The sequence below is a fragment of the Polypterus senegalus genome, chromosome 11 (genome assembly GCF_016835505.1).
Source record: "Polypterus senegalus isolate Bchr_013 chromosome 11, ASM1683550v1, whole genome shotgun sequence".
In the NCBI taxonomy this organism is placed as follows: Eukaryota; Metazoa; Chordata; class Cladistia; order Polypteriformes; family Polypteridae; genus Polypterus; species Polypterus senegalus.
Window position 1 is genome coordinate 54,343,031 of NC_053164.1, and position 16,095 is coordinate 54,359,125.

Consider the following 16,095-nt stretch of genomic DNA (forward strand, 5'->3'; position numbering starts at 1 on the left):
TGTCTAAGCCTTTTGTGCCAGAAGTATGGAGAGCTGCAGTGCCACCAGGAGACCACAGTAGTTTCCATTAAAAAAAAAAAAAAAGGAAGTGGAGATTTGTATGAAGACACCTGCTATTTCAGTCTGGAGGCAGAGTATCAAGGAAATATGAACTTGATCAAACAACTTCAGAACAGATACTTATCTTAATTTTAACTCTTGTTATAATATGTACAACTAACAGTATGTTTGTATTAATTAGTAAAGCTATAAAGTGATTATCATACTATGTACAATTAACAAAAAATGAAGAAAAACAAGACTTTTTTGTAGAGGTGACTTATTTTGGTTGCAAAAAATTCAAAGTAAAATCAACTTAAATCGCTAGACTGTATTTCTCCATACACTGTGAGGATATATTAATATAGAAGTGCATTTGGTGGGTCTCATTTGAGATGATCGGAAACTTGAAAGTGAAGCTCCAAGAAGAAAAAAAAAAAAATCACCTATGATATTAGAAACTCCCTTACCTCTGTGGGTGCCTGAGGAATTATATACTGATAGAAGATCTTCTTGGCTTTGCGGGCAAGTTGGCTGTTACTCTTGGTCTGTTTATAATCTTCACAGTCTAGCCAGAATTCCAGATTCTCTTCGCTGAACTCTGACTTCAGGAATGCCCGGAAAAGTGCAACACCATCTATAAAGGGAAGTCAGAATTTAGAAATCTTAACTCAGTTTACAGTTAATCCCAGCAACACCGCAGCCTTTATCAAAAAATGTCACGGTCAAGTTATAAATTAGAAAGGTCAAACAGTTAAGGTCTGGGCAGTCATTCTGACCATAAATTAATTACATATTTTTTATGCATTAAATAGGACATGTCTAAAAGGTTACTCAAGTGCATCACAGGTACTCTTGATTAAATAAATCCCATATGTTGCAACTCAGTCTGTTTACCGAATAAAGGCACTACTTTTTCTTCAACCATCTCTAAAACTACCAGCAGTCTTTAAATGGAAATTTCACAAAGCAATCTGATGACAAGAAAAATAAAATGGTTGTAAGATATGATCCAATATATATGAAATATAGTATCTTGAAAAAAAGTATTAGTCAAGAATGAGGAATTGAATGAAACAAATATATAACTAACATTAGTGTTGACTGGGTAGAATTTGGTAAAGCATTTTGCACAGGGAATGTGTCATGTTTGCTGGCGACCATGTATGTCAAATATTCTTTTGGAAATTCACAATGCGGCTGGCTTGGAGGAACATTTTTCCCCAATGCAATTTTTGATGCATTGTGAGGCCAGTGTGACATTACTGAGTTATAGCAGTCAATATGAGATGTGAAAACTTGTGAATGCATTTAAACATAAAATGTACACCCAGACGAGGACTGGAAATGTATATTTGTGTCTTAAAGGCAAAGTCTTTTTCAATGATTTGTATCTGACCTGTATACAATACGTAAAAATAACCTCTTTAATAATATTACCCAGATGGCTGTGCTGTTGATGCAAACAGGAAGGAGTGAAGATTCTATATGTTTTAATGTTGCACTTACTTGGTAGCAGCAACAGAGAATGAGCAAAAGCATCAGGGCACTGTGAACAATTCAAGATTGTACTAATGTAGATATATGGATACTACAGAATGTATAGTATAGATTATACTAATTACTAAATACAGAACTTGTACACATAAGTACAGATTTGTTAAAACACACATAGAAAACAGTAGAAACTAATTAAAAATAAATGAAAACCAACAATATCTGTTCCTTAACTAATTAAAATTGTAAAAGAGAAAGTCAAAAAACAAAATTACAGTTCTTCAGATCTCTGCCAAATGGCTGCCTACCCCCTCCTGGATTTTCTATAGTGGAATCTGTGCTTGCTGTCCAGTCTGATGAGAGAATAATTCCATCTAATGATTCCAACGCTCCTTAGTGTTGGACAAGACCATTTCACTGTTGTAATCTATTCAAAACTAGTTCTGTCTTTTTTTCCCCTCTTTCTTCATTGACTTCAATTCATTTTGACAAGTTCAACAAATTTCCATGATTTTGCCAAGCTCCAAATTAAGATAATTCAGATGGGTTCTCACATCCCTAATTAATATCTGTATTCTAATTAACAACTGTATTCTCATGGGGTGGAAAACCTCTTATAGCTCTCTTTTCTTTTCCCTCAACAATGTACTTTCATATATTTAGTGGGTCAAGCAGGGACCTTTATTACTGATTTTATAAGAATGTTTACCATTTTCTACAGCTTAACCAAACTAGTAATAGAGATCCAATTTCTTCAACACTGCTGCTGAAATGGAAAGTTTGTAACACAGACCTTGACTTAAAATTTTTAACAGAGCAAGAGCCACTCATTCAGCATTAAACCCACTTAATTCATTTCAAGGATGCAAGGCTGAATTCTATCCTGGCAGCATCAAGTGTGGAACTGAAAGATAGTCCATCGAGGGCATAGTCGCAAACATACATACTGATGTAGCCCAGTTGAATGTCAGGACTACCATAGTTAATTGGCCTCAATCCCTGTAACATATCTCTACTCTGCACAGTTGAGAGACCTACAGCTAGCAAGGATGCAGGTTAGTGTCATTTAAGAAAGTAAAATGTCTTTTATTGGTCAGTGGGGCCGATGCATCTAATTGCTTGCTGTTATGGGTGGACTTTGGGGAACGGGGCTGATTCATGGAAATGGAGTGACAGGGAGAAAAAAAAAAACAGCATGTGTGGGAATGTAGTAGTAGAGCTCCTACACTTATTGAAAGAAATTAAAAGAATAAAAGGATAAATGAGAGAAAAGCAATTGTTTTAGCCAAGCTGTTGAAATACTGCAGTACAGAATTAGCAGCAGCATATACAGTAAGTTATTAAATAAGTAGCTTTCGGATGTTTGGATAAAGTACAGTCTAAGTTCACTTTATTAATATATTCCTGCCCGACTCGTGTGTTTTACTTTGCTATAAATTAAATTATTGAAAAGCCTGGTATATGTGGAGGGTACCACAGTGTCTGGTTTGGGACAGACCATTTTCCTTTTGGCAGAAGAGCATTTTCACTGGTGAGGTGTGCAGAATTCTTCAGTCCATGTGGGAGAGATGCTGTTTGATTAATGCTAGGCCTCCTCATTATTTAAGATGGACTTGTTCAAATGAGGTGATTATTGTGTGCCTTGACAGAGGTAACCTTTTTTTATTTGAGTTTAGTTGAGCGAAGAGGCCCTTTAATTGTTTTCCGGCTTTGGGTACAGGCCTGCAACAAGGGTGTGGGTGTGGGTGTGTATGAAGGCTAGAGCGTGTGTGGGCCAATACACTGGTTAATTATTAATTTAATTCAGGACTGTGACTTAAAAGCTGAAATTAATGTTACAAGCATTTCAGATTAATGTACCTACCACTGAAATTGTTATCTTTACAAAAGTCTGAGATTAGTAATTGTTAAATATATTTACTTGGGTTCTTATATAACTGTAATGTATAACAGAGGTTTCCTTTAGGGTAATAATGTGGATTAGTATGAATAATTTTTGTACGTTTTAAGACGGGATAAGTTCAACATACACCTTTATTTTTATTATCATTATTGTTACCATTGTTTTAAAAGTTGTTTTATTTATTCAATAAATACTCTAATTTAAGTTTAAGTTTATTTGTATTCTTGGTCATGTTATTAACTGCTTTTGATTAAACGTACACTTGGTTTGAACTGAAGCAACTGTAGATAAAAGTTTTTACATAGTTATTCCATAAGTAAATTAGCGACAGGATAGGATCCATTTAGATATATACTGGTTAAATACAGGAGAAGAAACCCAGGGCACTTTCCCAGGTTACTTTTAGGCATCACTAACAAGGCCCCTAGGAGGGAAGGGTTGTTACACATGCATACTCATTGAAACTGGAACAACAATCATCATGAACCAGATCAAGTGGATGTTATGATGAATGTAACGAAACAATACTATTCATTTGTTGAAGGAAAAAAAAAAAGCTTAAAAAGAGCTGCAGTACTCATAATGTGTATGGGATTTGACGGAAGTGAAACAGTGATATAAATAATCAGAATGGATTTGGAAACTCAGCAGCTAATTTGTTTAAAAAAATAAAAATAAAAGTCTGAATGTTAAAAGTCAAGATAAAAAGAATCTCTACTCAAAGGAAACATTCCCAAAAGCATTGAATATATAAACAAAATAAAACTAAACTGAAACTCCATTACATTTCAACGTCTCATGTGCTTCCTGTTTTCTTAGTTAGTAGTGGGGTGCTTGGGGGACTCCATACAAAAGAGTGGAGTACACTTAAATTTGTGACACACCTGATATGTGAAGGTCAATAATTGATGAAAAGCAAAATATATTATTAGCACTGAAAAGCACTCTAGGAAAACACAAAATTAAAGAAGAATTGGTCAGAAAGGAGAGAATAATTATCTGTGGCCAACACACTGTAAAAACATTCCCTTTTTCAGGGTTATCTTGCTATTACCTCTCAAGTGCACCGGTTTTCACTTTCTTTTGCACCAAAGCAGGCAAAGTTGATTCATAATCGCTTATGCTTCCTAACTGGACAGATTTATATCCCTGAAGGACAACTGAGTTGTTTGACTGTGATGATTAAGTGTTCACTAAATTTTGTTGACCAGTATATTTTGCAAAATCGTTGAATACAAAGTTAATGAAGACATGTCCTACTAGGTAGAATGCTCATCCTTGTTCATTTCCATTAATGGCCATCACAAACATTAGTTAAATCTTCTCCTTGTTTTGTCTGGTTGGATAGTCTGCAATTATTTACTTGCTAGCCAGCTTCCTTTACTCAAGGAAACAAAGATATTCCTTAATAGAGCTGTTCTCAAATGTCTTTTTTAGTTGGAGCAGAGACAAGTTAAGTGATTTGCTTAGCAACATATTTTAGGAATGAAGAGAAAAATTAGCCAAAAGATGGATGGTTGAAAAATGTAGCAATTTGGCTCAGATTTATCTTATTCAACTAGAGCTTTTTAATGCCCAGAGATTTTATATAGCTCCTTTCACAGATTGTCAGCAGAGTTGTACAGTGATTAGTGCCGTGGCCTCTTAGATTTAATGCCTTGGGATTGAATCCTGTCCTCGGTCATTATCTGTGGGGAGTTTGAATGTCCTCTCCATGTCTGTGTTGGATTTCCTCCAGGTGTTCTGGTTTCCATACAAATCCCAAAGTCACACATGTTGTGTTTATTGTCACTTCAAAAATGTGGACCCATGTGAATGTGTGTGAGTAGACCCTGTGTACTGATTTAATCTCGAGAGCTGATTCCTGGCCTGCAACTGTCGCTGCTCAGATAGGCTCTGTCCTGTCCCTGCCCAGATTATGTTAGATTGAGGATTTTATGTTACCTTTCACAGTAAATGCCACTACAGCTTAATTTTACAGTTAGAGAACAATATTTGGAACACACCCACGTTAAATGAAGAACCTTCATGGTAACAGTGGAAGGATTTGAATGTATAGTGATCAGGTAACCAGTCCAGCACACTACTGATAGGCCAGACCACAACACACTGAAACATGTTCTACAATGCTGAAAGTGAAAAAACAAAATTTTTGAACACTTACATCAGACAAACAGCCTTGGAATTCCGTACTGGAAATTATGCTTTACTAAAGACAACCAGGCTAACTGGTTTTGCTGTATGGATAATCAACAATACATTTGGTTGCCAAAGTAAATTTATCTTAGCACCTTCCTTCACTAAATGGAGCCTGAGTGAAAAGGTAAACAATGTGGATGTAGCTAATGTAATTACAGAAAGGATTATGTTAATACAAAGATATTAACATAATAATATGTAAAGATACAAGATAAAGTGTTACATCAAGCTACTCACTTCAAATAGTCCACAACTCTCTTTACCAAAATCAAACAGATTTGATTTTGTTTTAGTTATAATGGTGGGCCCTGCATGCAAGAAAGCGGACAACAAATGAATGCTTATCTTAAAAGGGAAGCACAATGCATTTAATGTAGCAACAAGAAATAAGGAGCATGAGTGTTTTTTACCTAATAGAAGTGAAGCTTATTTGTCTGATGTTGTTTTTCATGTATCATGATAGAATGGAAGAAGAAGAAGAAAAAATAAAAAAAGAGAGTCAGAGGTATCCAAAGACTACAAGTCACATAATGTGATATCATCTTAAAACAATTTTATACCAAGATTTGAAGGACATTAAAGCCTTAATCTCCACCACACTTCTAAGTAATTTATTCAATGTAGTGTGATGAAAAGTAAGCCTTAAAATGCTCTGAGTTGCAAACACAGTGTTTTTTTAACCAATTATACTATACTAGCTATGTAAGCCCATGCTGTAAAAAGCCCTGGCACCTAGAACCTAATGAAATCGTCAGAAAAAAATTGAAATCCGGAGTCGGTGGTTTCGTGTTACGGACATGCTCGCCCCTCTTGTCAATCAGCGGCTAAGCGAGTTTCTCTCGTCTCGGAGGTTTCATTTTGCTGATGTGCTCGCCTCGGTGATGGAGTTCTTTTCTTTCAGCTTCATGCTGTAGCTTCGTACTTCTTTCTTCTTCCGACTTGTTAACTTGGGGCCGCCTTGCCGGCTCTTTGAGCTTCATGCTGTAGCCTCGCACTTCCGGGATGGACAGACAGACACACACACTTCCACACGTAGATGTTTATATACAAGACTAACATTACTGATCAAAGGTGCAAATATATTGTCAATGCATGTGTTTAATGCTTTTGGCAACAAAAACATACCATATATTGAAAGCTGATTGAATTAAGGAGGAGTCAAAAAATGCATAAAACTGTCTACAGCATAAGAATTCACTTCTTAAGATTTTGTTTGATATGTTCCAGAAAGTTTTTAATACTGAATCTGAATTGCTCTTTAAACCTTAATTTAATTATAACCCAACTATGCTAAATGATGCATGACCGTAAAGGGGAAATGTTAAAAATTAAATTTGCTATGGTGTCATCCTAAATAGTATCATCATGTTCAAATTAATTTCAAATGCACAGATCTTTAAGAAAACATCCATTGTATCTACCACCTATGAAAGCATGTAGTCTGAGTCTTTAAATAATATAAGCAAAATTATCACTGTTATTTAAGTAAATTATTTGTATATGTATAAAGAAGTCTATGTTGTACTCTGTGGAACTACAAAAAATAGTTTTGCTTAACTTGACTTGCTTGTATGAAATGTTATTTGATTTTAATAAAATCAATAAAATGCTTAAAAAATAAATATTGTGTTCTTCTTTTGGCTACCTTACAATAATTTGAAATGTTATTTTAATCTTGGTAATCAAGAAGATGCTGCTCTTGAATATATTCCATGATTACACACAATTGTTATTGGGATTTATAGTAGCTGCAAAATGGCCTGGATTTTGTAGTCATATCTTGTATACATTTATGTACTTTGATCTAGAATGTATACATCCATTTTTAAACCTGCTTATCCAGGACAGGTGTATTTGGTGTTGACAGTTCAGTCATACAGTTATATTCCCCCATCAAACTATTTCACATTGATAATCAAAAATAGAAAGTTGGAGACTGATTTAGGGTGGAGTTGGGTGTTTTGCAAAACAGGAACAATCCCTGGACGGGGCACCAGTCCACCGCTGGGCAGACACACTGATATGTAAACACATACTTGGGCCAAAATAGCAATGCCAGTTCATTTAATCTGCATATCTTCAGACATGCAATTGCATCTTAAAAAACAAATGACATAATGTTATGAACTGTTTTCAGTTTGGCAGGGTTGTTCACTATGTGTTTAAATATGAAAAGAATGCTGGAAAATGAGTAGTTGGGCCTCTCACAATAACTTGCATTAAATGATAAAATAAATGAAATATGTTATGTAAATTGTGAACTGAAAAGAGAAAAAAACTCTTATTCGACACACCCAGTTCATATTACGTCTTAGAATCTATAACCCTGAAAAGTATTCAACACAGTTTTCAATGGGACTATGAAGCAATGTGATTTTTTACCCTAAACATCATGTAACCTCCCAGATGGGTTATTTCAAAACTCTCACATTCCATTAAGTGAGCTCTTCTTTTCTTAAATAATAAATAAAACAAACAGATCATTTTCTGTTTTAATCAGGCAAGAGAACTTCTAAAGCAGATGGCAGAATATCTGCTGTTTATAATAAAGCAAGAAAGAAAAACAAAGGAAAGGGGTGGGGGAGGGAGAATCATGTCATGCCAAAAATCAGGCTTAGTGGGAAAAACTTTTATGACTCATTTACTGTAGTCTTTTTATTTTACTAAACAGAGAAACATGACTGGCAAAATTGAGCAAAAAATGTATGTGTTTTTCTAGTTCATAGCATTAGAAGAGGGAATGTGAATGATGTCCAGCTTGAGTTCAGACAAAAAATTAAAACAGAAGGTCATTTCCAGGCCATGTTGTATAAAGCTGTTTCATGGGAACCACTGGGTCTGATCTTGGCACACAGCTGCTACTGCACCCTGAACACTCCCTGTAGATATCAGACTGAAACAAACAAACAAAATAAATCCAACACCACTAGATGGTACCAAGGGTATTAAGGGGAACAACACTTTTTAACAGGCAGAACTTTTAGCAATGCACACTAACAGATAGATCCCTTCCAGTGCGGAAAGGGTTAGTTTAGCTCCACTTGCTTTCAGACTCTTCTGTGGTTTCCTATGTGCCTTGATGCAGTGACAGATGGTTTGTTTATTGAAGCTCTGACACTAGTTAGGCAATTTATAAGTGTTTTCTGTTCCCTCTCTATATGTATATGAACTTTTCTCACTCTCGCTCGCTCACCCTCAAAGCATATTCAAGGAATCTTCTTTCAGCTGCTGCCGTTAGGGGTTGCCACAGCGGATCATCTTCTTCCATATCTTTCTGTCCTCTGCATCTTGTTCTGTTACACCCATCACCTGCATTTCCTTTCTCACCACATCCATAAACCTTCATATAGGCCTTCCTCTTTTCCTATTCCCCAGCAGCTCTATCCTTAGATGCTGAGTATATTGCGAGAAGAATGCTCTCTTCTGCACATGTCCAAACCAACGCAACCTCGCCTCTCTGACTTTGTCTCCCAACCGTCCAACTTGAGCTGACCCTCTAATGTACTCATTTCTAATCCTATCCATCCTCGTCACACCCAGTGCAAATCTTAGCATCTGTAACTCTGCTACCTCCAGCTCTGTCTCCTGCTTTCTGGTCAGTGCCACTGTCTCCAACCCACATAACAAAAACAAAGGCTTTCTTCGGAATCGGGAAAGAAATTTCTAAGAATTATTGGAAATACTGAAAGAGGAGACTTTATTGCATTTCCATCATCCTGTTGTCATTTTATGTATCTGTTTGACCATTATACTCCTTTCTCCCCTTTCCTAATTCAGTTCAGCATATCCCCACACTCATATGGAAAAAGTACATCTGACAGCCTTAAAACCCAGTAGAGAAGTAATGCACTTATAACCAATAAATGGGAGAAGCAGGTTGGCAAATGTTATGATATTATTATACAGTACAACTAAGAAGACATTCATATTTAAACAAATTAATTTATACAGTTTCATTACTTTATTTAAACATTTAACAGAGGGTGGCTACTTGTTCACAAATATGGAAGGATGTGAGAGCTAGAACTACTGCTTCTACAGAAAAATAGGTGCTAACTAAAGTGGTTTGAGCTTGGGGTAAGGATGCCCCATGGAGGTGTATCAGGCTAGGCCTAGTGAGAAGAGACCTAGGGGCAGCTGTGTACTGCGGTTGCCAGGGAAATCCTCAGAAGGAGCTGGAAAGTGTTACTGGGGTCCAGGTGGCCTAGACTGTTCCTCTGTTTGTGATGGTGAGGGTTATGCTTCAAATATGTTGAGCTGAACAGGTTAAAAATGAAGACATTAACCAGCCAATCCTCCATTTTGGAGCTTATTCATTTTAGGGTCATTTGATGATCCAAGCAGACATGAAGAGTGGCATTAATTTTGTAATATTATATAGCATGAGTACTGTCATATAGTTAGTACAGTACATGAATAATACCATATGGTTAGCATATAAATTGATATATTTTTGATATATGCTTTTTGAATAGGACTTGGATTTCTACTTGATTTAAGAACATAAGAAAATAAGAGATTTCACAAATGAGAAACCACCATTCAATCCGTCAAGCTCATTTGTTCTGCTAATAGCTAAGCTGTCTCAGTATTTCATTTAGATACTCCTTAAAGGTTGTCAAGGTTTCTACTTTAACTATATGTCTTTGGGTAGAGAGAATGAAACCTACAAAAGTTCACAGAAGGACGTTGGCTTGTAGTGATCAGTAAGCTGTATTGGTACCCATCTTGCTTAAACTTTATGGAGTCATCATGCACTATGGCATGTGTAGATCCAAAGAGGATGTCCAAATGTGCAGCAACAGTGGACAACATAATCTGTCTGCCTTCTCTGACGAAGGCAATCGCCACATCAAGGTGGGCTAGTGTAAACAGTGCTGATGGTCGACATTGGTTAAAATTGCTTTTTCTGCTTTAAACCTATCTACTCATTAATAAACTTTTAGTTGAGATGTGAGGTTTTCACTTCTGTACTAAGCCACCATCCTTCACTGAATGTCAGCAGATTTCACTCCTTCTTTCCAAAGAAATCGCACTACAACATGTTGATCAACAATGGTGAAATCCCACAGGTGAGCATCAATGTTCATTTGAGCTTGGCTTCAACTAGACTAACAGCAGAGAGCTTGGAGTGTGTGTTCAAACTACCCACAAACCTTTGTGAATGTGTTGTATTGCATCAGCTTCTATCCATTGCAGTTACTGCATAATTTTGAAAATGTCTTTACTTTTTGATATACCCTTGTAGCTGTAGAAAAGTAAATTCTTGCAGATATTTGCCATCATGTAGAATACAACAGATGCAATCAAAACGTCAACATGTATATCCATCAAAACAATACGCAAACAACATGTAATGGCATTTTAGTTTAATTTCTTTTGCTCAGTTTTAAATTGATCTTTAATCAAGTTTGAGTGAATTGGTATTTTCAAGCCTGTTTACTCCAATGGTAACAATTAAAAATATCAAAGGAAATGTATACAAACAAAGTACCAACTAATACACAACAGAGAAAAGCAACATAGAAGCAGTATGACATTTAACACATACTACAGTAATCCCTCGCTATATCGCGCTTCGACTTTCACGGATTCACTCTATCGCGGATTTTAAATGTAAGCATATCTAAATATATATCACGGATTTTTCGCTGGTTTGTGGATTTCTGCGGACAATGTGTCTTTTAATTTATGGTACATGCTTCCTCAGTTTGTTTGCCCAGTTGATTTCATACAAGGGATGCTATTGGCGGATGGCTTAGAAGCTACCCAATCAGAGCATGTATTACATATTAACTAAAACTCCTCAATAATATACGATATGCTTCCCGCGCGGTGCTTGATTGTTTGCTTTTTTTTCTGTCCCTCTCACTCTCTCTGCCTGATGGAGGGGGTGTGAGCAGAGGGGCTGTTTGCACAGAGGCTGTTTGCCTAGAGTATACGGACACTCCTCTAAAAAATGCCGCTTTATTGCGGTGCTTTGGCATACTTAAAAACCCAAAAGCACGTACAGTATTGATTTTTTGATTGTTTGCTTTAATTTCTTTCTCTCTCTCTGACGTTCTCTGCGCCTGACGGAGGAGGTGTGAGCAGAGGGGCTGTTTGCTTAGAAGATGTGGACGCTCTTCTAAAAAATGCTGCTTTATCGCTGTGCTTCGGCATACTTAAAAGCACAAAAGCACGTATTGATTTTTTGATTGTTTGCTTTTCTTAGCGAGCTCTGTCTCTCTCTGAAATTCTCTGCTCCTGATGAGCACACTCATTTGAAGAGAAGATATTTTTGCATTCTTTTAATTGTGAGAAAGAACTGCCATGTCTCTGTCTTGTCATGGAGCACAGTTTAAACTTTTGACTAAAGGGTGTTATTTCATGTCTAGAGGGCTCTAATAATGTTAACAGTGTGGGAGAGTTTATAAGAGCTTAAAATATATAAAAATTAACCATACAAACATATGGTTTCTACTTCGGGGATTTTCATCTATCGCGGGGGGTTCTGGATCGAGGAGGGATTACTGTATTACTTAAACGGTTGCTGTTCACATGTATAGACTGGGAATAATAAATATTGGAATTCTGACTCTGGTCAGGTTTGAAATGCTATGATACCATCCACTAAACCATAGAGTCATGAGTGAGTTGTGGCTGGGATGGTCTGAATAGTGTTCCATGACACAAGTTTACCACCAAAGTGTTTGAAGTATATTTGGTACCAGTGACAGTAACTGAAACCATTTTATTTTTTATGCAAATATCATAATCCAAATGGTTTATCTGGTTTGTACTAATGTATCATTGTAATAATTTGTGATGTGCAGCTATAATAATAACTCAAATGTTTTCTCTTGCTCATCATCCATTTTCTCTAGCTTCACAGGAAATGTTCTTCTGCTTTTTTCAGCACGACCCTATGATGTTGATTCCAACATGTTATCAGTTATCTGTACTCTGGTAATTCTGTAACAGGTATTAGATTCCTCAGTTGTTTAGTTTGCTCTGTTTTTTCTTATATTTTATGAATTACACAATGTGCTCTTTGTATTTTGTGGCACAGAACAAAAGATAAGAATAGTCCAATGTTTAAAACCACCAGATGAACACAGATAAAACAACAGAAAATGCAAAAGGTAATTTGCTGTATGTTTAGCATAGTCATTTATCAGTGCAAATAGTTCCCTAGAAAGTGAATTACCTAAAACAAAAGATTGATTAATGGAAGAGCAAATTCAGTATCAAGTCATTTTCAAAGTGTTTGATGGTAGAATGCTGATTTATTGCATATTTAGTGGCAACAGTTTTTTCAACCATAGTTATATTCCTCCCTTACAGTTTCACAAGAATGATAAAAAACAGACAGCTGTGAAAAAACCCAAGCTAACTACTTTTAGTTTAGTACTTTAAATTTTCTATTGAAGTAACATCTGTAAAACAATAATCAACTAAAAATTACTGCTTAGTAATGTTTTTATATTACATATGGTTCTCTACCTGGACACATTTTTGCAAAATGAATCTTTAATTAAGTTCCTGAAAACGGTTTGGTTGTTCTAGTATTTTTACTAAAACCCAGATTTTAATGTCAACTGGAAAAATAACTGCTTATTCCAATCAAAAATGTAGATTTAAAAGACTGACCTCTGCAGAGGTTCACATATGCAAAAACTATGAAACAAGCTTTATTTGTTTAATCATAGTTGAATCCATCCAAAACTCCCTGAATAACTTTTTGTTTTTTGGGGTGGTCCCTCACAGGTAACTGCAATAGATGCTTTTTGAAAGTTGACTTGTAAAACATCACACATTCCACTTTAATAGCTTATCCTACTTCCTCATAAATTTCTAGAAAATTAATGAAACACAATCTCTCCCATGTATATTATATACTTAGCTACCAGTGGAGCCCGCCAAATATTTTAAAAACTCTTACTTAAATTAAAAACACTAACAACTTAGGTAATGTGAAATAATCATGAAATATTTTCTTTATTTGAACAATGTGCCTGGTGTCAGCACATGTCAACATCCATTAAAAATTGGCTCCGACTTGTATTTGTTTCATTTTTGTGTGAATACCTATATTTCCTGAGTTAAGAACACCAGCCAAATGAGTGTAAAGGGTATGTAAGTCATCAATCTTTTAGAAAAAAGGTTACCTGAAGCTGCCCTTTAATTGGTTGCTTTCAGATTTTTCTGAGGATGCAGTTCTCTGCAACCCGGATACTCCCACAATGTTCGACATCAAATTAGTATTGTTTTAGGTTTTTGTTTAATCTAAAGTGATTAGACAACACACATTTCATGTTCATGTCAATGGTTCACAGTTAACAGTCGTCAATAACATACAATAACTACAGATGAGCAAGTGCAACTTTACGGAGATGGCAACTTCAAGTGGAACTTCAGAAATCAAAGAAAATTTGGCTATTTCTTTAATGAAACACCCCTTCATAAATCATTCACTTGAATTAAAAAAGGAGATAAAGGAGCTTGAACCCAACCGACCTGACTTAAGAATTCAGCAGCAGAAAAGGGACTGAGGAAGACCTCACACATTGACTTTTTCCCGCTCTTGTTATGACAAATTGAGTTTTGTAACTGGATGTGGTGTAAGTAATACATTTTTTCCTTTCCCGGTATGCTGTTTCAAAGTTTTGGTACCCAACCAAAGCGTTGTGGACAATGACGGGGCAAGAGATCAACAGCAACTTTTTGAAAAATGCAAGCACATGAAAGTAGCCACAGTCATCTCCAAAAAATAGAATGAGGCTACATTTTTTGGTAGGCTCAGTGAAACGACTCAGTTTAACCAGAAGATAAATGACAAATCTTCAGGCCTGAAGGAAAGGAGGGCAAAATTTATATTCAAGAAAATACAAATACAAAATAAGTCCTGATCGTAATGGCAGAATACGATTTAGGTTGGACTTGTTTTGTGGGTGTAATACAAGACAGGTTGGGGAGTGAATTAATGCTTTAAGATGTGGGGTCTGTGGATCTTACAATGTGAATTTGTGCCCAGGTGAGGTGAGGTAAGCCTAGCAAAATTGCATATAGGATTAGGCAGACTGGCAGCAAATGTAAAATAAAATTAGGGTGGGAATGACTCTGTGAGTATGCTAAATGATAAACTAGGATGTAGAAGAAGAAAAAAAAAAAAATCAGAGGACTAGTGACTGTATGATGTGGAGTGATGGACTACAGTGGAAATGGCCAAGGACCAGGCACTCTATTAGGAGAAGCAGAATAATATCTGGATTGGACTTATGCTGTGGATGTGTTATAGGACAAATAGATGTGTATGTTATTGAAAGATTACGGAGGTCGGGGTGCAGACATTTTGGTGTGGGTATTGGCAGAATTGGGAACTGGGCAAGCTAGCAGAGGATTTGGAAACTTAGAGACAAGTGCAGTGTAAAACATGGATGGCAGAGGCACCTGTTCCTTCCCATATCTGTTGGGCAAATTATAGGAAGAATAATGGGACTTTGGATGTAATGGACTGAAGTTTAGGAGTGCAGTAGAAATGGGAAAGCTGGCATCAGATTGGGCACCATGGTGGAAAGGGTACAATACATTTTAGCCTGAATGTGTTCTATGGGTCTGGTACTGGACTGGCTAATATGTGCATTGACTTTATGATGAGGACCACAACAGCATATGGAATGACAAGATAGATAGATATGAAATTCACTGTATAACAGATATGAAAAGCACTATATAATAGATATGAAAGGCATGACAGGATGTTACTATATAATAGATGGATGAATAGATAAATCAATGTGAAAGGTACTACATAATAGATTAGTGCTGCTTCAGTTTGTCTCCCCAAAAACTGCGACCCCACCCAAGTTTTTTTCATCACCGAGTACAAGCAGCTAAACTGTGCAATACACTATCCTCACCCCTGTTGGTTCAACCAGCATTCCTCCAGGCAAAAGCCTCACAGCAGATATTAAAAAAGACAGAGGCAAACTCAAATTCAGGTGAAGGAAATGACAAGAGTATGAAGAAATTACAAGAAAATTACCTGAAATTTTCAGTGCTAAACTGAAAGGTTACAAGAAAATACATTCCACTTCTCTGTGAATAAATTATTCAGTTCACTAAAGAAAACAATTCTTTAATGGTCAACAGGTAGGTGGATTTGTATTTTTTTGATAAGAAATACTTCTATAAATATTGGCCTGGGATTGCCTTGGGATCTCACAGTATGTGTTGACAAATGTGGCCGTGGAAAGGAACATATGGGTCTCACTGTGACCCAAGATAGGTGGAAAATAAACTAATGAATAAATGAATGGATGAATAATTCTTTATATTCATACATACTTGTTTATGATGACACTGAAAAGGTGTGTTGTGCTTAATGTTGGTCAGGCATGGAAGTAAGAATTCCACTGTACTATGTCCGTTTGACAGTACTAATAATTCAACAAATTAAACTGTGACCTGAAAAA

At 36.2% G+C, this 16,095-nt stretch overlaps 1 protein-coding gene across 1 annotated transcript in view; it reads right to left on the bottom strand.

Moving 5' to 3' along the window:
• Window positions 1-16,095, bottom strand: part of LOC120539002 (regulator of G-protein signaling 1-like) — a 144,231-nt gene that overhangs the window by 11,872 nt on the left and 116,264 nt on the right. Inside the window, exon 6 of the mRNA XM_039768669.1 lies at window positions 510-676. Within this exon, the coding sequence (XP_039624603.1) occupies window positions 510-676 (167 nt within the window). The remainder of the gene's footprint in view (window positions 1-509; window positions 677-16,095) is intronic.